We start from the raw sequence: 20469 nt of genomic DNA, 5'->3' as shown, positions 1-20469 counted from the left end.
TGGGGGGCGAGGCAGCTAGTCCCTGGCCGCCTGCCCGCCGCGGTCGGCCCGAGTCGTTCCCACCCGGGGGAAGGGGAGACTTTAACCCCCTCTTCCCCCCTGCCGGAGAAAAGAGTAGAGAAAAAACGCTGTCTTCTCTCCTTCCCGGGCGGAGGGGGGGAAACTGAGGTAGAGAGCAGGAGCGGCGGCCTGGGGCTGGGAGGGACCCAGGAGTCCGCTGTTCTTCCCGCTTGACTGGTGGTGACCGCTAGTTCACCCGTCGCCCCCCCCCCCGCCCTCTTTCAGTCCCCACACATTTCCTCTTTTCTGTCCCTCCCCCCAAAGTCCTGCGGCCCCCGGATGGTGGGCGTGGGGGGTGGGGGAGGGCTCTGCCCCTGTTTCGGACGCCCTGGGTTTACAGTCAGATGGGTCTCTGATAAGGGCCGCCGAGCTCGGTCCCCCCCCAATTCCGCTCATCGATGACCCTCTGAAAGAGAGAAGGGGGGCAACCGAGGTGGGCGTGGAGGAGTTGTAAGGACAGGACACACTCCCCCTCCCTCTCCCCTCCCAATTCAGTCCATTCCCCTGCCTCTGAGAAGCCAACCCCTGCCTGCCCCCCTACTCCACACCCACAATATTGGGATCCCCATTTGTCGGGGCCCACGCTCTTTTTCCCTCTCCACCTCCACACCTCAACATCTTCCCCTTATTACTAGTACTAGTACTAGTAAGTGCTTAATAAATGCCATTATTATTATTCCCTTAGCACTAAATTCTCTCTGCGGTCTAACCTCAGTCCCATCAACTGCAACCCACAGAGGGACCGGAGTGGTGGTGATGGCCAGGCAGAACTTGGGTGAATGGGGTTTTGGGGGTGGGGAGGTTGAGAAGGGGAGGGTCACAAAATTTAAGGAAAGGGGGGGAGGGGATGTTCCACCCCAACCACACCCGGGGTCAAGAAGAGAGATCATGAAATCGCCTCCAACACCCACGGGTGCCCAGAGGGTGGACGGAAGGGGAAGCCAGGGGGGAGACCGTGTCTCCCGCATGTCTCCCATGTGGACTGGGTGGGGCAAGAAGAGGCCACAAGCTCAGAAAAGAAAGTGAGGTGAAAGGGAGGGAAGAAGACAGGCTGTATGGCCTAATGGATAGAGCCCGGCCCTGGGAGTCAGAAGGATCCCACTTGTCTGTTGGGCGACCTTGAGCAAGTTGCTTCACTTCTCTGTGCCTCGGTTGTCTGATCTGTAAAATAGGGATGAAGACTATGAACCCCATGTAGGACGTGGACTGTGTCCAACCTAATTAGCTTCTAATCTACCCCAGTGCTAGTACAGTGCCTGGCTTTGTAAGAAGCGATTTACAAGTGCCATTAAAAAAAAAAAAAAGACAGTGGCCTTTGGGAGCATTGGGAGCATCCCTCTGCCTCCACACTGGAACAGAGGGGAATCCTTCCAGTAGCTTGGGCTGGAAGGGGGCGGGAGAATGACCCCTACAATAATAATAATAATGATAATTATTATTATTATTACCCTTATTCTCTACAGTCGAGTCTTCTCGCCAGCCTCTCCGGCCTCGGGAAAGCCCCCGCTTAGGCTGAGTCAGAGCAGTACCAGGGGTAGGACAGGGACTTCTGCACATGCGCACATACATCCTAGGTGATCAATCAATCAATCAATCAGCTAGTATTTATAGAACACCCTACTGATCCCTCCCAGAGTGTCTTTCTTCTTGCGGTCAGGCTCAGTATCATACAGACATACACCGAACCCTAATTAAACACAAAAATATGCATGCACGGTCACGGACACACTCGACAACACCCACACCCAGACACCCTTGCACATACACACACACACTCAGACTACGCGCACGCATATTCACATACGCACATTCTCAGACCCACACGTCTGAGACTGAGACAGGCATATACATAGTCTCACAGATACACACACACATTTCCAGACACACACACACACACACACACACACACACACAATTCTCACAGACATGAACTCACACCCAGTCATTTTCCCTGACACTGGGCCATCTCTCAAGCCCTCTCCCTCCTTGGATCCCTGGACTCTCCCCTCTTCTCCTGATCCTCTCCCCGGCCCCCCTTCTTCACCCACCCCCGGGGATTTTCCACTCTGGGAAAGAGGAAAATGAGTCAATGGGCTGGTTGGCCCAGCCTCCTTAGCGCACGCGCACACACACACATGCACACATTTATACCCACACAGGCGCGCTTTCCTCCTCTGTGCTGCAAGGAAAGAGCCAGGGTGGAGGGAGAGACGAGGCCAGAGGATGAACACAAAGGATCTGGTCTCTTGCAACCCTCTCTCCTCTGGCTCGCCCCTCCTCTCTGCAAGCCCCCAGCCCCCTCCTCCTTTCCCTAGCTGCCCCAACTCGGGCTAAGCACTGAACAAGTACTATTAGTATTATTAGAAAGACCCAGGGACCCAGAGATCCAGGTTCTAAACCCAGATTCATTCATTCAATCATATTTATTAATAATAATAATAATAATGGCATTTATTAAGCACTCACTATGTGCAAAGCACTGTTCTAAGCACTGGGATAGATACAAAGTAATCAAGTTGTCCCATGTGGGGCTCACAGATGGAATCCCCATTTTACAGATGAGGTAACTGAGGCACAGAGAAGTTAAGTGACTTGCCCAAAGTCACACAGCTGACAAGTGGTGGAACCGGGATTTGAACCCATGACCTCTGATTCCAAAGCCCGGGCTCTTTCCACTGAGCCATGCTGCTTCAAAATAGGTTCTGCCGAGATTTGAACTCAGATCACTGGATTCAAAGTCCAGAGTGCTAACCATTACACCACAGAACCATAGAACCAGCACAATAAGTGCTTACTGTGTACAGAGCACTGTACTAAGCACTTGGGAAAGTATAATACAACAATAGTGACATTTCTTGCCCACAACAGGCTCACAGTCTAGAGGAAGGGGAGGAAGTTCTGCCCTTGGGCTGCTGGGTGGCCATGGGCAAGTCGTTTACCCTGTTTTTTGGTATTTGTTAAATGCTTACTATGTGCCAGTCACTGTTCTAAGCGCTGGTGTAGATACAAGGTAATCAAGTTGGACACAGTCCATGTCTCACAAGGGGCTCACAGTCTTATTCACCATTTTACAGATCAAGTAACTGAGGCATAGATATTTGAAGTGACTTGCCCCAAGTCACATCACAGACAAGTGGCAGTTCCTATTTGAGCTTCACTTTCCCTCTCTGTAAAAAAAAAAAATAAAAATGGGGAAGCAAGTGATACCTACTCTCCCTCTGAGTTTGTGAGCCCCACCTGGGACCAGGATGATGTCCAATCTGGTTCTAGGCAGTGTGGTCTAGAGGAAAGAGCATGGGCCTGAGAGTCAAAGGACCTGGGTTCTAATCCCAGCTCCATTACATGCCTGCTGTGTGACTTTATGTAAATCACATCACTTCTCTGTGCCTCCGTTCCCTCATCTAGAAAATAGAGATTCAGTACCTTTTCTCCTTCCTGCTTAGGCTGCGAACCTCATGTGGGGCCTAATTATCCTCTATGCACTCAGAGATAGAGCTACTCAGAGAAGCAGCATGGCTTAATGACAGGAGAACGGGCTTGGGAGTCAGACGTTATGGGTTCTAATTCCTGCCCCACCAATTATCAGCTGTTGACTTTGTGCAAGTCACTGAACTTCTCTGTGTCTCAGTTACCTCATCTGTAAAATGGGGATTAAGACTGTGAGCGCCACTTGGAACTACCTGATTACCTTGTATCTACCCCAGTGTTTAGAACAGTGCTTGGCACATAGTAAGTGCTTAACAAACACCATCATCATTATTATTATTATTATTACTCCAATGCTTAGTACTGTGCTTGACACATAATGCTTAACGAATAGCAAGTGATTATTTTTTCTCTCCTCAGAAACCTCCAGTAATCACCTATTCCTAGAGTAAGTGATTGATTGACTGGCTTTAAGGCACTCAATCACCTCCCTCCTTATCCACTCCCTTCTCCCACACAACACCCCACCTGGCACTCTTCATTCTTCTCAAGACCACCTACTCACTGTATCTTGTTCTCTCTCCCACCACCCACCTTTCACTCACAACTGCCCCATCTTGATTTTTTTAACGGTATTTGTTAAGGACTTACTACGTGCCAGGCACTGTACTAAGCACCATGGAAGGCACAAGATAGACACAGCCCATGTCCCTCATGAGGCTCGCAGTGTCAATCCCTATTTTACACATGAGGTAACTGAGGCACAGAGAAGTGAGGCGACTTACCCAAAGTCACACAGCTGACAAGTGGCGAAGCTGGGATTAGAACCCAGGCCCGGGCTTTGCAGACCACAGTTCTTCCCAACTTTAAAACCATTCTGCAATCACATCTCCTCCAGGAGGTCTTCGCTAATTAATTTCTTGCCTCTCTTGTTTGCTTTTCCCTCTCCAACTGCCACTTTACTTCTGCACTACCTAGAGAAGCAGCGTGGCTCAGTAGAAAGAGCACGGGCTTTGGAGTCAGAGGTCATGGGTTCAAATCCCACCTACACCGATTGTCAACTGTGTGACCTTGGGCAAGTCACTTAACTTCTCTGGGCCTCAGTTGCCTTGTCTGTAAAATGGGGATGAAGACTGTTAGCCCCCCGTGGGACACCTGATCACCTTGTAACCTCCCCAGTGCTTAGAACAGTGCTTTGCACATAGTAAGCACTTAATAATAGTCATTATTATTATTACCCAAGCACTGAAGTATGCTCAACCTCCCACAACACTTATGTTCATAGCTTACATACTCTATTACTTCCTCCTGTCTGTAGTTTATTGTAATGTCTCCTCTCTAGATTGTAAACTCCTTGAAGACAGGAACTGTGTCTAATTCAGCTGGAACGCTAAGTGGCCTAGTGTAAAAAACACAGAACTGGAAGTCAGAAGATGGACTTTGCTGTGTGACCTTGGACAAGTCACTTCATTTCTCTGCACCTCGGTTTCCTTGCCTATAAAATGGGGATAAAATAACTGTTCTTCCTCCTGCTTAAACTGAGAGTTCCATATGGGACAGGGCCTGAATCCAACCTGATTATCTTGAATCTACCCAAGTGCTTAGTGTGGTGCTTGACACATAATAAGCACTTAACAAATGTCACAATTGTTATCATTCCTCTTCCAAGTGCTCAGAACTGGGCTCCTGTGCAGTAAATGCTTTTTTTAAAATGGTTTTTAAGGGCCTACTATGTGCCAGCCACTGTACTAAGCGCTGGGGTAGATAGAAGCTTACCAGGATGGACACAGTCCATGTCCCACATGGAGCTCACAGTCTTAATCCCCATTTTACAGATGAGGTAACTGAGGCCCAGAGAAGTGAAGGAAATTGCCCAAATTCACAAAACAGACAAATGGCAGATCTAGGATTAGAACCCAGGTCCTTCTGACTTCGAGGCCTGTGCTCTATCTACTAATCCCTGCTGCTCTATTATCATTCCTCTCCCAGATGAGGTAACCGAGGCCCAAGAAGTTAAGTGTCTTGTCCAAGGTCACATAGCAGACAAGCAGCAGAGCTGGGATTAAAATCGATTAAGACTACTGAGATTGTATTTGTTTTACATTTACAAAACCATGAATAAGGAACAGCATGGCATAGTGGAGAGAGCATGGGCCTGGGAATCAGAAGGTCATGAGTTCTAATCTTGGCTCCACCACTGGTCTGCTGTGTGACCTTGGGTAAGTCACTTCACTTCTCTGGCCCTCATTTCCCTCATTTCCTCATAAATGGGGATTGAGATAGTGAGTCCTACGTGGGACAGGGACTGTGTCCAACCCAATTTGCTTGTATCCATCCCATTGCTTAGTATAGTGCCTGGCACATAGTAAACATTTAAGAAATACCATTATTATTATCATTATTAATAATAATGAAGCACCTTAACTAAATAATATGATCAACTGGAGAGGTGGGGACAACTGGAGATTGGGGGAGGAGTGGGATGCCTTGGGTATTTGCTTCCCTGTAGACTACAAACTCTTTGTGGACAGGGATCGTGTCTACCACTTTTGTTGTACCAACGCATCAGGCAGAAACTCCTCACCCTCGGCTTCAAGGCTCTCCATCACCTCGCCCCCTCCTACCTCTCCTCCCTTCTCTCCTTCTGCAGCCCAGCCCGCACTCTCCGCTCCTCTGCTGCTAATCTCCTCACCGTGCCTCGTTCTCGCCTGTCCCGTCGTCGACCCCCGGCCCATGTCATCCCTCTGGCCTGGAATGCCCTCCCTCCCCACATCCACCAAGCTAGCTCTCTTCCTCCCTTCAAGGCCCTACTGAGAGCTCACCTCCTCCAGGAGGCCTTCCCAGACTGAGCCCCCTCCTTCCTCTGCCCCTCCTCCCCCTCTCCATCCCCCCTGCCTTACCTCCTTCCCTTCCCCACAGCACCTGCATATGTTTGCACGTATTTATTACTCTATTTTATTTGTACATATTTATTCTATTTATTTTATTTTTTTAATATGTTCTGTTTTGTTCTCTGTCTCCCCCTTCTAGACTGTGAGCCCACTGTTGGGTAGGGACCGTCTCTGTATGTTGCCAACTTGTACTTCCCAAGCGCTTAGTACAGTGCTCTGCACACAGTAAGCACTCAATAGATACGATTGATTGATTGTAACATACTCTCCCGAGCACTAGTATAGTGCTCCGCACACAGTAAGCGCTCAGTAAATTCCACTGATTGATGGATTTCCTTGTTGGGGTGTAAATTTCAAGTCAATATTTGCCCTGGGGGCAGAGCCTGGAGGTGGGGGTGGGCGGAGCGGAGGAAGAGGGTGCCTGGCTTCCTGCCGGAGCTCTTTGGCCACACACCCTGCCCTCTCCCAACTCTCCCCAGCTGCTTGGGAGGAGGCGTCTCCCTTCTCTACCCTCCCTTCAACTTCCAGCAACGGCCAGGTTCCCGCCCAGGCCCGTCCCCAGCCGCTCCCCACTGCCCACATGCCACTCCCGGCTCTGCCCGCCCCTCTCCCCACACCATGACATCATCCACTTCACCAGCCCCCAGGGGCTCCCCGCCTTTCTCAGAGATGGGCAGGGTAGCAGGGGAAAGAGCCAGGAGGACCACAGCCCCCTCCCACCTACCCCTCCCACAAACAATGGGGCAGAGGCTGGAAGGTGTAAGGACAAAACACACACACACAATACACACACACTGCTGTGCTTCTCCTTCAGCCACTCCAGCTGTCCCCCACCCCCCCGCCGACCACAGACACAGAGCTGGGAGTCAGTGTGTGAAAAACGGTATAGGAATCTTTATTCCAAGCCACAACCACAGTGGAGAGACCTTGCCCCCTCCCCCACCAGCTGCCCTTCGGGGTGTATATGTGTGTTTGTGTGAGTGGGGGGGAAGAGGGAGAAGAGGGGCAAGTTGGGTGGAGAACGTTGGTGGGGTGAGGGTGGGCACTGGCTCCCCCCACCATCTCCATGGCAGAGGGGCAAAGAGGGAGGGAGCCGGGGAGTGGTCTCGTCCAGCTGTGCATCTCGGCGGGGCGGCTGTGATCACGTCCTCTCCCACCCCCAACCCCTCCTTATAAATTATAGCCTGGCAGCAGCAGGGGAAAGGGTTGAGGGAGGGCGATTTTTGAAGTTTGGTCCCTCTCGCCCCTCCCTGGAATGATGTATGGTCTGCCCCCCCGCCTGCCTTAGGCACTGGAAATTTGGTCCAGGATGTAAGGGTGGGGGAGGGGAAGGAGCCCACCCCCTAGTTGATCCAGTTTCAGTGTTTGTCTTGGGTGGGGGGAGAATATCCCCCCAGGAATGTCGGTGCTTAAAAAATATATTAACCATTCGAGGGGGGGTTGGGGGGAGCTGGGGGGGCTTCAGGCAGATCAGAGGATCTGGCGGGGCATCCCGTACCCGGTCATGCCCGCCTGTGACGCCCCCCGGTTGGTGCCCATTTGGAGGCCGATGACGTTCTTGCCCTCCTTCAGCTGGTTGTCCGAGAAGTTCCGGGGATTTTCCTTGGACTTCCTGCGGTGAGGGGGAAGCATCAGGGCTGGCAGGAGGGGATGCCCGTCCCCCCCTGGGGTTAGGAGCAGGGGGCACCCCCACACTTACTTGGGAAACCAGTTGGGATCCCCGGAGAAGAGCCCGTCATCCTGAGCCACCGCCAGACCTCCCAGGTTCATCAGTGTCCTCTGCACACACGCCATGTTCTTGCCTGGTTGTTTCAGGGTAGGAGGAGAGGAAGGAGGGGTCAGAGACTCTCTTCCTCCAGGACCCCCCTCTGACACACTGGGACCCCCTTCATGACCCATGTCCTAGACCTGGTCCTCCCCTCTTGGTGCCCACCTGGCTCAGACCACCTGGGACTCCCTCCATACCCCTAGGGCTGACCCTCCACTCTCTGTGCCCACCCTTCCAGACCCCCCTGGCTGACTCTCCCACCTCTTGCCCACCTCTTCCAGATCCTCCAGGATTTCCTCCATACTCCTGGGATGACCCTCTCCTCCTAGACCCTCCCCCTGTGCCCACCCCTTCCAGACCCCCTCCGGCTGACCTTCTCCTCTCTGTGCCCACCCTCCCAGACGTCCCCCAGTGCTGACCTTCCCCTCTTTTGTCCACCCCTCCCGGATCCCCCAGGATTCCTTCCACATTCCCAGGCTGACCCTCCCCTCCCTGTGTTCACCCCTCCTAGACCCCCCAGGACTCCCTGCACACCCCCAGGCTGGTCCTCCCTTCTCTGTGCCCACCCCTCCCAGACCCCTCCGAGACACCCCCCCCCCAGTTCCCCCACTCCACAGCCCCCAGGCTGACCCTCCCAGAGGTCCACGGTCTGGAAGATGTCGGTGGCATTGATGCCGTAGCGCTCGGCCGCCTGCAGGAACTGGGAGATCTGTTCCATCTGCTTGAAAGCCATGGCGGACGCTTGGATCTTCTTCACGGGGCCCTGCCCCTCTGGGTACAGCCCGTTGATGAGCTCACACAGCACCTGGGGGCCCAGGATGATGGGGATGGCATCAGGGATCAGGAGGTGCCTCTCCACCCCCGCTGGGTCCCTTCCGCCCACCCCTGGGAAGCACTCCGCCCACACCCAGAGAAGCTCTCTTGCCTAGGGGATAAAGCACAGTCCTGAGAATCAGAAGGACCTGGGTTCTAATCCCAGCTCTGCCACAGGTCTGTTGTGTGACCTTGGGCAAGTCATTTCACTTCTCTAGGCCTCAGTTATCTCATTTCTAAAATGGGGATTAAGAGCGCAAGCCCCATATGGGACAGGAACTGTGTCCCACCTGATTAGCTTGTATCTACCCCAGCGTTTAGAAAAGTGCTTGACACATAGTAAGCGCTTAACAAGTACCATAATTATTATTTGAGCCCGGGCCTAGTAGTCAGGAGGACCTGGATTCTAGTCTGTCAGTCAATTGTACTTAATGAGCGTTTACTGTGTGCAGAGCTCTGTATTAAGTGCTTTGGAGAGTACGATAACAATATAACAGACACATTCTCTTCTCACAACAAGTTTATAGTCTAGAGGGAACACCCCTTGTCTGCTGCGTGACTTTGGGTATGTCACTTCACTTCTCTAAACCTCAGTTACCTCATCGGTAAAATGGAGATTAAGACCTTGAGCCCCAGGTAGGACATGGATCTCGTATCTACTTCGGCGCTTAGTACAGTGCCTGGCACATAGTAAGTGCTTGTCAAATATCATAAAATTAAAGAAAGACCTCCGTGGTCGTCCCCTCCGCCCCGCGGCACCCCACCCGGGGCTCACAGTGCCATCCTTGAGCCAGTTCTGGAAGTTTTCCCGCCCGGGCTGCGGCCTCCCCACGTCCCGTCGGCACTGGGCCGCGATCCACTGGATCAGGATCTGCTCCAGCTCTCCGTCGTACTGCTTCTCTATCTTCTGCTGCACCTCCCGGCTCAGTCCGTACGCGGGGCCGCGGTTTGCCATGGTGCTACTGGGGAGGGCATGGGCAGAGAGACACAAGATGGATGTCACTCCTTCCGCTCCAGATGCCCCTCCCTCCACACCCTCCTCTGGCTCTCTGCGACTACCTGCTTCGGCCTGAAGAAGCCAGGCTCTGAGTCTCAAGGTCATGGGGTAACAAGTAACAAGTAACAAGCAGGGTGGTATAGTGGATAGAGTCCGGGTCTGGGAGTGAGAGGTCTTAGTGGCTCCGCCACTTGTATCCTATGTGACTTTGGGCAAGTCACTTCATTTCTCTGGGCCTCGGCTTCCTCATCTGTAAAATGGGGATTAAGACTGGACTTAGACTGTGTCCACCCTAATTGGCTTGTTTTCACCCCAGGGCTTAGTACGATGCCTGGCACATAGTGAACACTTAACTACCCTCAAAAAAGAAAAAAACAAAAAACATATCTCGTTCCTGCCCCTGTGGCTATGTGGGAGTGTGGCGTCCATCTTCAGGGGCAGGGGGAGGAGAAGGAGGCGGGCCCCTCCCCACAGCACTTGTATATATTTGTACATATTCATTACTCTATACACATTTACTATATTTTATTAATGTGTATATAGCTATAAGTGTATTTATTCTGATGGTATTGACATCTATCTACTTGTTTTGTTTTGTTGTCTGTCTCCCCCTTCTAGACTGTGAGCCCGTTGTAGGGTAGGGACCATCTCTATATGTTGCCAATTTGTACTTCCCAAGCGCTTAGTACGGTGCTCTGCACACAGTAAGCGCTCAATAAATACGATTGAATGAATGAATGAGGGAAGAAGACGGGAAAGAGCATGGGGACTACCTCCTTCCTCTTCCCCCCACACGAGGACATGGAGCCCTTGGGAGGGCACCTGTGGCCGCCTCTCTGCCCGGGGCAGGGTCTATCTTTCCTGGGCTGCCACGTCTCTTCCATTTCCCTTCCCCGGGGAGAGGGGAGGGTCCTCCTGGCACCCACCCAGAAGCTGGCAGAGGTGGAGGGCAGCTCTCTCTGCCACCCCAAAATGTCTTCCTTCCTGTGCCTCGCCTTATCGGCCACCCTGGCTCACTTCCTGCCCAGCACCCGCCTCCTGGACAGCTTAAATCCCCCATTTTCCCCAGGCCCAGAAGGACGGGGCAGGCAGAGAAGGGGAGGCCCCTTTAGACTTCAACCTCTGACCTTGGGCAACCCTCTCTCCTGCTCCAAAGCCCACGAGGGGTGGGTCCCTCCTGGGAAACCCAGGCCGCAAGCTCTGTGCCCTGCAGTGCCCAAAGTTCAGTCACGGGCCCGGGTACGGCTGCTCGCATGTGGGGCAGGGAGGCTGTTGGCAGTGCCCGTCTTTCCGCTCTCCACCCTCTTCCTTTCCTCGGTGGGCCAGGCCCCAGCCGGCCCAGGGGGCGGCGGGGGACGCCAGCTGCAAGGTTTCTGCTGGGCCGGTGCCAGGGTGACAGGGACAGATGGGGTAGGAGGGAGCCGTACTGGCCACCAGCTGTTAGTGCGGAGCCCGCTCAACCCGTCCCTCTGCCCCCACCTGCGGAGGGAGCCAGGGATGGTGGGATGGGGGTCGTAGGACACCCCACATTCCCTATCTCCCACCACCACACCTCGGGGAGAAGGGGAGGGCAAAGAGCGGGTGGTGCCCATCTGGAGGGAGGGCAGGAGGCCAGATGGCCCCTTCCCCTTGTCAGCTTGTGGCAGCGGTGGGAAGGCACTTGCCCACTCCTACCCCGGCCCACCCAAGCAGAGCAGGGCTAGGCCCAACTGAACACAGGCCTGGACCATTGCCTGGGTGGAGTGGGGGGCATTTGTTTTGGGGAAGGGGGGTTTGAGAGGCTGGGGAGGGGGTTGCCCATTCCCCAGAAGCTGTCTCAGCCCCCCGGCCAGGGGTCAGGCTCCCTCCACTAGAGAATTGGGGGCGGGAGGGGAAAAGACAGTCATTGCAGGAAGTGGTGGTGCTCCGTTTCGGGGACGGGAGGGTTGGGGGATGCCCAGGAAATCCTTAACTCCTCGGTGACCACGGAGCCCCCCACCGCCTGCCCCCGGATCCCCCTCCCCACCCTCCCACCCGGCCAGCCCCATCCTGTGCGGACAAAACCGCACAAACAGGAAGCCGCCGGGCGGGGCGGGGAGGGGAGGGGCGGGAGGAGGAGGAGGATACGGTGGGAGGGAGGAATTGGGGGGAGAGGGGCGGGACGGGAGGGGGCCGTTGCTACGGTAGTTGTGTACCAAACACAGGAATTGGGGGGGCCGAGCCAGCCGGACACAGAGGGAGGGAAAAGGGGAATGGGGGAGGGCGGGGTGGGTGTGTCCACGACCAGGCCGGAGGGGCAGAAGCCCCTTTTGGGAGGGGGCCGGGGAAATGGAGAGGGTGTCCGGAGAGAGGGGGGTGTTGTCTGATGCCCGCCCTCTTCCCCTCCCCACCCCCATCCCCTTCGATCTCTCTAGGAAAAGCTTCCGAGAGAGGAGCCAGGGAGCAGGGGAAGGGAGGAGAGGGGTCCCGCCCTGCCCCCATGCCCCCCGGGCCCGTTACCGAGAAATGACTCACTCCCGCCCGAGGTGACGCAGGGGTCTGGGCAGCCAGTTACTCTCCCAGCGGCGGGGGGTCGTGGGAACGTTTGGGTGGGCGTTGAGGAGGGAGGGGGCGTTGGATGAGGTCACACCCCTCTCCGTCCAGACTCCGGGAGACCGGGGGCGCAGGAGGTGAGGGTCTTCCCCTCCCTGTCACCCACCCTTCGACCCACCCACGTGTCTGCCCCGGAGTGGGGAATCCCCGGCCCCCAGCCCGGCTTCCGACAGGGAAAGGGGGTTGGGGGAGCTCCGGGTGGTCCTCCCTTGGCTAGTTGAGATTTGGGGCTGCGTGTTCCAGGTCAGGGGAAATCCAAGGGGACTCCCGGGGGGCGGGGGTCCCCGTTACCCCTTGCGGGACGGGAGGCGGGACACCAACGGCAGACCTTCTTCGGGAGTGGGGAGGGTCGGGGATCTCCCCTTCCGCTGGGGAGGGGTCTCAACTCACCGTGCGTCTGGGGGTGCGGGGGCGAGCGCTATATCCGGGGCTGGGGCGCGGCAGTGAAGTGGCGCGTTGCACTCGGGACCCCGGGTTTTGAAAGGATCCGGGTGGGAGGGGAGAGGAGGGGCGAGGGCGGGGCCGGGACGAGGCTTAAAGTCACAGGGATCGGGGGCGGGGGGCGAGTTGCAGGAGGGAAGGCCCTCTCCTCCTAGAAGGAGGATAGAGTTGAATCCAAGGAGTGGAGTCAAGATTTGGAAACTTTGGCTTTCTCTCTTCGCACATTCCCGGCCCTCCCTCCCACCCCCTTCCTCGAACTCCCGCTCCTTTCATCTCTCCCCTCATGGGTGGGGAGGGGGGGACCCCTAGGTTTCGTATTGGGGGGAGGGTGCCCAGGTACGAGGGGTGGAGGTCCTGTCCTGAAGGCTCCTCCTAGGAGCTAGAGGGGAGGGTCTGCCTAGTAGCAGGAAAGGGGGTGGGGGAAACTGAGGCAGGGACCAGGAATCGTCCAGGCCCGAGGTGGACTGACTGACTGAATGAGTGAATGACTTCTTGGCCGGCTAGCCCCTCCCGCTCCTTCCTCACCACGGTTCCCCGGAGTCAGGGCAATACAGACTCGGTTTTTCGTGTTTTTAATGAACTGTAAAAACCTCTCTCTCTCTCTCTCTTACACGCGCACACACACACACACACGGGAGGTGGGGTGGGGGCAGGACCCCCGGGCACGATAGTCACCCGTCTCCCTTTGTGGTGGGAGGAGGGGGTCGCCCCACGGCTCGGTGATTGTCACCCATCTCTCCCCACCCACCCACGACAAGACCTTATCAAGGGCCCTTCTCCGCCTCTCCTCCCTCTTTCCCCCTCCTCCCCACCGTGTCCGGGCACCGGATCTGGGGCTGGGGTCCCGGGCTCCTGGGTCCTGGGCCTCAGAGCAGCGTGGCCTGGTCGGGGCAGGGGGCGGCAGCGGTGGGTTCCCGGCGGGAGGGCAGCCGGGCCCGGGCGGCATCGCGCCGCCGCCGGAAGGCCAGGAATTCCTCGCGTAGGGCAGCGCAACGGGCCTCGGGGCCGGACCGGGCGCCGGCACTAATGCCCAGGGTCTCCGCCCACCGGGCACGGTCCGGGCGTTGCCCGGACTCCGACACTTTGGAGCCTGCGAGGAGGGGCGAGGACGGGGAGAGAGGGGCTGGTGAGAGGAGGAGAAGGGAGAGGAGGAGGAGAAAAGAGAGAAGAAGGGAGAGGAGGAGGAGAATAAAGGAGAGGAGGAGGAGAAGGGAGAGGAGAAGATGAAGGGAGAGGAGGAGGAGAGGAGGAGGAGAAGGGAGAGGAGAAGATGAAGGCAGAGGAGGAGAAGGGAGAAGAGGAGGAAAAGGGAGAGGAGGAGGAAAAGGGAGAGGAGGACAAGCAGGAGAAGAAAGGAGAAGAGGAGGAGAAGAAAGGAGAGAAGGAGGAGGAGAAGGGAGAGGAGGACAAGCAGGAGGAGAAGGGAGAAGAGGAGGAGAAGGGCGAGGAGAAGATGAAGGGAGAGTAGGGAGAGGAGAGAGGAGAAGGAGGAGGCAGAGGAGAAGACAAAGGGAGAGGAGGACAAGCAGGAGAAGGGAGAGAAGATAAAGGGAGAGGAGAAGGAGGGAGAGAAGGAAACGCAGGAGGAGAAGGGAGAGGAGGAGGAGGAGGAGCAGGGAAGGAGAAGGGAGAGGAGGACAAGGAGGAGGAGGAGATGCAGGAGGGAGAGAAAAAGGAGGGAGGGGAAGAGGAGAAGAGAGATGAGGAGAAGGGAGAAGAGGATGAGCAGGGGAGGAGGAGAAGGGAGAGGAGGAAGGAGAGAAGAAGGAAGAGGAGAAGGGAGAAGATGAGCAGGGGAGGAGGAGAAGGGAGAGGAAAAGGGGAGGAGGAGGTGAAGGGAGAGGAAGAGGAGGAAGGAGAGGACGGGAAGAGAAGAAGGAGCGGAGGACAAGGAGGAGAAGGAGAAAGGAAAGGAGGAACAGGGGAGGAAGGGAGGTGGAGGAAGAGGAGGAGAGGGAAGAGAACGGGAAAGGGGAAGGAGGGAGGAGAGGAGGAGGAGGAGGAGGAGGAGGAGGAGAAACTCCCGAGGCCGGAAAGGGCCCCGCTCCCCAGCCAACGACAGGGGTCGGCGGTCCCTCCGTCCCTCCCGCCCTCACCGTGGGACCGGTCCTGCAGGGCGGCGGACGAGCCGGGCCGGGGTCTCCCGCCGCCGCCCCGCACCATCCGCAGGGCCTCCAGCAGCTCGGTCTCCTCCGGGCCCTGGGGGTCCCACTCGTAGTTTTCGTCCACGGACGTGTTCCTCCTGCGGGGGGCGGGGGACGAGGGTCGGCCCGGCGGCAGGGGGTTTCCGGCGATGGGCGGGGATCCTCGGGAGTCGCGGGGGTAGGGTGGCGGGGCACTGATTTCGCCCCTCCTAGGGCTTCGCTCACGCCCGGGGGGTGGGGTAGGGGGATCGGAGCGCTTCCGAAGAGACCCCCGACTCATTTCTCCACTACTTGGGGCAGACACCCTGCCCTCCCCTTCCCACAAGACTCAGTCTTTGTCTAGAGCTCTTCCATTCTCCCCCCACTTTGACTGCGAGCCCCATGTAAGACAGGGGCTGTGTCCGACTTGATTATCTTGAATCTCCCCAGCGCTTAGCACAGTGCTTGGCAACAGAGTGAGCGCTTAACAAATGCCACAATTATTATTATCACTATCATTTTTATTGTTATTATTATTATTCCCCCACTGGGCTGCTAAATTCTAACCCGGCCACAGCTCTGGAGGGGGTGGGAGGGTTGCGACTGTCGACCTTCCCCCTCCTCCTCTTGTTGTGGGCAGGGAATGTGTTTGTTATGTTGCTGTATTGTAATAATAATAATAATAATGATAAGGGCGGTATTTGTTACGCACTTACTATGTGTCAAGCACTGTTCTAACTGCTGGGGTAGATATGAGATCATCAGGTTGGACACGGTCTCTGCCCACATGGGGCACACAGTCTCAATCCTCAATTTCCCAGAAGCGGGAATTGAGGCACAGAGAAGTGAAATGATTTGCCCAAGGTCACACAGTAAACAGGTGGCAGAGCCGGGATTAGAGCCGGCATGCCCATACTCTATTCACTAGGCCATGCTGCCTCTCAAATCGCCTGCACTCTCCCAAGCGCTTAGAACTCTGCTCTGCACATAGTAAGCGCTCAATAAATACGACTGACTGACTCCTCCCTTTATCTTAAAAAGGTGGAAGCCCAGAGAGGTTAAGCCACCTGCCTGCCGTCGCCCAGAGGGGCAGAACCAGTTCCTCTGAGACGCTGACAAGGGAGATCTTTCCCAGGTGCTTAGTACAGTGCTCTGCACACAGGAAGCGCTTAATAGATACCATTGAATGAATGAATGAACCTCCATCAACGCCCACTGTGTGTGTTGGGGGTGGAAGGGGGGGTCTGTCCGAAGGCTTCTCCTCTCCCTGCCCCCCACCCGAAAAAAAGAGGAAGAAAGGGAGGGGGGCAGTCGTACCTCTTACTGACGGTGACCACATGCTCCTTGGCTGGCCGGGCCTCGGGCCCACCCCCCCAGCTGGCCCAGCTGGTCCAGCTGGCCCAGCTGGCCGTGTCTTCCGGGGCCGGGGGGCTGGGGTAGCTGCCCCCCGAGGAGGGCACGAGGGAGGGCGGGCGCAGGAAGGAAGCGCTGCCCCTGCCGCTGCTCTGGCTGGTCAGGCTGGCCCGGAGGGGACGGGGGGAGGCCTGGGGCTGCGGGGGTCGGGGCGGGGGGTCCGGGGGCCGCGTGTCCATGTAGTCGGGCGGGGGGATGGGCCCGGGGGGCTCGTCCCCGTCCACGTTCATCTCCCGGAAGAAGGGCAGGCTCAGGTAGTGCAGGAGAGCCGACGGGGGCGGGGAGGGGGCCGGGGCGGGCGAGCCCACCGGGCTGATGTCGACGATGCAGAGAGGCCGGACCATCGCCTCCTCGGCCGCCCCCGCCCCCGGGAGGGCCGCCGGGCTGCTGCTGGTGGCGAAGGGCGACCCCGGGCGCCGGGCGGGCGGGGGGAGGGTCGCGACCACCCTCCCCACCACGAAGCGGCCGTCGGGCCCGCGGCTGATGGGCTCCAGGTCCGGGCCGGGGGGCGGGGAGCCATGCGGGGACGGCGGCGGGGACGGGCGGAGCTGCAGCTTCAGCAGGCTGTCGGGGCTGCCGGAGCCTGCGGCCGAGCTGGGCGTGGTGGGGGGGGGAGGGAGGGCGAGGGGCGGGGGGTCACCGGAGGTCCCGGACCCGGGGGGGGGCGGCGCAGGGGGACTGGACACACCCTCCCACTTCCAGAGGGGCCGGCGGGGGAAGGAGGACCGCTAGGGGGCGAGGTCCGCAGGGGCACGGAGGACAGTCGGAGCCGCCAGGGGGCGGCCCAGGGCCGCCGGGCAGATAAAGGGGAGGCGGGCTCACGGGTGATTGACAGGGCGGGGCAGCCTTCGGGCTGATAAAGGGGGCGGGGTCACGGGTGATGATTGACAAGGCGGGGCAGCCTTCGGGCAGATAGAGGGGGCGGGGTCGCGGGTGATTGACAGGGCGGGGCAGCCTTCGGACAGATAAAGGGGGCGGGGTCACGGGTGATTGACAGGGCGGGGCAGCAGGCGGGCAGATGAAGGAGGCGGGGTCACGGGTGATGATTGACAGGGCGGGGCAACCGGCGGGCAGATAAAGGGGGCGGTCACGGGTGATGATTGACAGGGCGGGGCAGCCTTCGGGCAGATAAAGGAGGCGGGCTCAGGGGTGATTGACAGGGCGGGACAGCCTTCGGGCAGATAAAGTGGGCGGGGTCACGGGTGATTGACAGGGCAGGGCAAGGGCAGATAGATAAAGGGGGCGGGGTCACGGGTGATGATTGACAGGGCGGGGCAGTCGGCGGGCAGATAAAGGGGGCGGGGTCACGGGTGATTGACAGGACGGGGCAGCCTTCGGGCAGACAAGGGGGGCGGGCTCACGGGTGATTGACAGGGCGGGGCAGCCTTCGGGCAGGTAAAGGGGGCGGGGTCACGGGTGATTGACAGGGCGAGACAGCAGGCGGGCTGATAAAGGGTCCGGGGTCAGGGGTGATTGACAGGGCGGGGCAGCCTTCGGGCAGATAAAGGGGGCGTGGTCAGGGGTGATTGACAGGGCGTTGCAGCCGGCGGGCTGCGGCCGGAGACATAATAACAATAATAATAATAATAGTATTTGTTAAGCGCTTACTATGTGCAAAGCACTATTCTAAGCGCTGGGGGGATACAAGGTGATCAGGTTGTCTTAATCACAGTCTTAATCCCCATTTTATAGATGAGGGAACTGAGGCCCAGAGAAGTGAAGTGACTTGCCCAAAGTCACACAGCTGACAATTGGCGGAGCCGGAATTTGAACCCATGACCTCTGACTCCAAAGCCCGGGCTCTTTCCACTGAGCCACGCTGCTTCTCTGTACTTACTGAGGAGGTGACTTCCGTAGCGGGGAGAAGACGAGAGGAGGATCTGGAATAATAATAATAATAATAATTGATGGTGTTTGTTGGCGCACACTATGTGCCAGGCACTGTTCTATGCGCCATGACAAGGCAGGGTTGTGGTGACCGGAGACTGGGGTGGGGGGTCCCTTCCCCCTCAAAGCCCCCGGGAGGCCCCCCAACCTCGGGGACCGACGGGAAGGTGGGATTGGAGGCCAGGCGGGAGGTGATCGATAGGATGGGGTCTCAAACGTGGCTCAGTGGAAAAGAGCATGGGCTTTGGAGTCAGAGGTCATGGGTTCAAATCCCTGCTCCGCCAATTGTCAGCTGTGTGACTTTGGGCAAGTCACTTAACTTCTCTGCGCCTCAGTTCCCTCATCTGTAAAATGGAGATGAAGACTGTGAGCCCCCTGTGGGACAACCTGATTACCTTGTATCCTCCCCAGCGCTTAGAACAGTGCTTTGCACATAGTAAGCGCTTAATAAATGCCATCATTATTATTATTAAAAATTGGCAGATCTGGGGGGGGTGGGGGGGCTGCTCCAAGAGGGCAATGCCCAATGAGGAAGTTCTGGGGGGCAAGGCCGGTCCCGGAAGGGAGAGGTGCATGGGTGAGACCGAGATGTGTGTGGGCAGGGGGATTGATAGGGGGACATGCCAGGTGTAATAATAATAATGATGGTATTTGTTAAGCGCTTACTATGTGCAAAGCACTGTTCTAAGCACTGAGCAGGTATGTGGGGGAGGGGGATTGGGAGAGGCCAGTCATGGGAGGGGGAGATTGGGGTCAAACGGAGGGGGGGAGGGGAGAAGGGGCAGCAAGCGTGTGAGGGGAGCGTTGGGGGGGGGGGCTATTTGTTGCCGAATTGTAAAAATAATGATGGTACTTGTTAAGCGCTTACTATGTGCAAAACACTGTTCTAAGTACTGGGGAGGTTACAAGGTGATCAGGTTGTCCCACGGGGGGTTCACAGTTTGAATCCCCATTTTCCAGATGAGGTTCCTGAGGCACAGAGAAGTGAAGTGACTTGCCCAAAGTCACAAAGCTGACAGTTGGCGGAGCCGGGATTTGAACCCACGACCTGGGTTCTGGCTCTGGAGTCAGAGGTCATGGGTTTGAACCCCGACTCCGCCAACTGTCAGCTGTGTGACTTCGGGCAAGTCACTTCATCATCATCATCAATCGTATTTATTGAGCGCTTACTTCTCTGGGCCTCAGTGACCTCATCTGGAAAATGGGGATTAAGACTGTGAGCCCCACATGGGACAACCTGATCACCTTGTATCCTCCCCAATGCTTAGAACAGTGCTTTGCACATAGTAAGTGCTTAACAAATGCCATTATTATTATTATTATTCTCTGGGCCTCAGTGACCTCATCTGTCAAATGGGGATTAAGACTGTGAGCCTCACGTGGGACAACCTGATCACCTTGTATTCTCCCCAGAGCTTAGAACAGTGCTTTGCACATAGCAGGCGCTTAATAAATGCCATCATTATCATTATTATTATTCTCTGGGCCTCAGTGACCTCATCTGTAAAACGGGGATTAAGACTGTGAGCCTCACGTGGGACAACCTGATCACCTTGTATCCTCCCCAGCGCTTAGAACAGTGCTTTGCACATAATAAGCGCTTAATAAATGCCATCATCATTATTATTATTATTATCTGGGCCTCAGTGACCTCATGTGTAAAACAGGGATTAAGACTGCGAGCCCCCTGTGGGACAACCTGATCACCTTGTATCTTCCCCAGCGCTTAGAACAGTGCTTTGCACATAGTAAGCGCTTAACAAATGCCACCATTATTATTATTATTATTATCCCCTCCCTTACCTCGTCTGCGCTTGTGTCGTGCGGCCCGTCGGCGTCGGCGGTTCACGCAGCAGGCGGCGGCGATGCTGCTGAGCAGGACGGCGGCGCCCAGGAAGGCCAGGCCGCCCACCAGGCCGGCCAGCACGGGCTCGGGCAGCAGCCCCGACAGCTGCGTCCGCGACGGGTACACCTCCAGCCCTAGGCGGGGCAAGGGCCCGGCACGCCGGCTCGGAGAGGGCAGGGGACCCTCGTCCTCCCTCCCGTCCCCCTCCCCCGTGCCGCCCTCCCGGCTTGGGA

At 56.8% G+C, this 20469-nt stretch overlaps 2 protein-coding genes and 1 non-coding gene across 5 annotated transcripts in view; all 3 read right to left on the bottom strand.

Annotated features, from left to right (window-relative positions):
* Nucleotides 1–2757: 2757 nt before the first annotated feature.
* TRNAQ-UUG lies at nucleotides 2758–2829 on the bottom strand. The gene has a single exon. It is a non-coding gene; the product is annotated as a tRNA-Gln (tRNA).
* A 4418-nt stretch (nucleotides 2830–7247) lies between these two features.
* On the bottom strand, nucleotides 7248–13000 carry TAGLN2 (transgelin 2). 3 transcript variants are annotated; one of them, XM_038768875.1, is made up of 5 exons: nucleotides 12917–13000; nucleotides 9734–9920; nucleotides 8776–8950; nucleotides 8077–8179; nucleotides 7248–7989 (listed from the first exon to the last, which is right to left on the bottom strand). In XM_038768875.1, exons 2-5 carry the CDS (start codon nucleotides 9911–9913, stop codon nucleotides 7848–7850), a joined length of 600 nt encoding a protein of 199 aa, XP_038624803.1. In that variant the 5' UTR covers nucleotides 9914–9920; nucleotides 12917–13000; the 3' UTR covers nucleotides 7248–7847. The 3 variants fall into 3 exon arrangements, with proteins under 3 accessions (XP_038624803.1, XP_038624805.1, XP_038624806.1); XM_038768877.1 differs by having other exon boundaries at nucleotides 9734–9917; nucleotides 12917–12948; XM_038768878.1 differs by lacking the exon at nucleotides 12917–13000 and adding an exon at nucleotides 12449–12469.
* IGSF9 (immunoglobulin superfamily member 9) overlaps nucleotides 11838–20469 on the bottom strand; it is a 28079-nt gene continuing 19447 nt past the window's right edge. Inside the window, exons 17-24 of the mRNA XM_038768451.1 lie at nucleotides 20194–20370; nucleotides 18341–18383; nucleotides 16408–17097; nucleotides 15064–15209; nucleotides 13849–14090; nucleotides 12917–13059; nucleotides 12645–12739; nucleotides 11838–11983 (exon numbers count right to left, since the gene is read on the bottom strand). Coding sequence (XP_038624379.1) covers nucleotides 11838–11983; nucleotides 12645–12739; nucleotides 12917–13059; nucleotides 13849–14090; nucleotides 15064–15209; nucleotides 16408–17097; nucleotides 18341–18383; nucleotides 20194–20370 — 1682 coding nt within the window. The remainder of the gene's footprint in view (nucleotides 11984–12644; nucleotides 12740–12916; nucleotides 13060–13848; nucleotides 14091–15063; nucleotides 15210–16407; nucleotides 17098–18340; nucleotides 18384–20193; nucleotides 20371–20469) is intronic.

The sequence above is a fragment of the Tachyglossus aculeatus genome, chromosome Y4 (assembly GCF_015852505.1).
Source record: "Tachyglossus aculeatus isolate mTacAcu1 chromosome Y4, mTacAcu1.pri, whole genome shotgun sequence".
Lineage (NCBI taxonomy): Eukaryota > Metazoa > Chordata > Mammalia > Monotremata > Tachyglossidae > Tachyglossus > Tachyglossus aculeatus.
The sequence above is the reverse complement of the archived record's forward strand: the minus strand, read 5'-3'. Positions and strand labels throughout refer to the sequence as shown.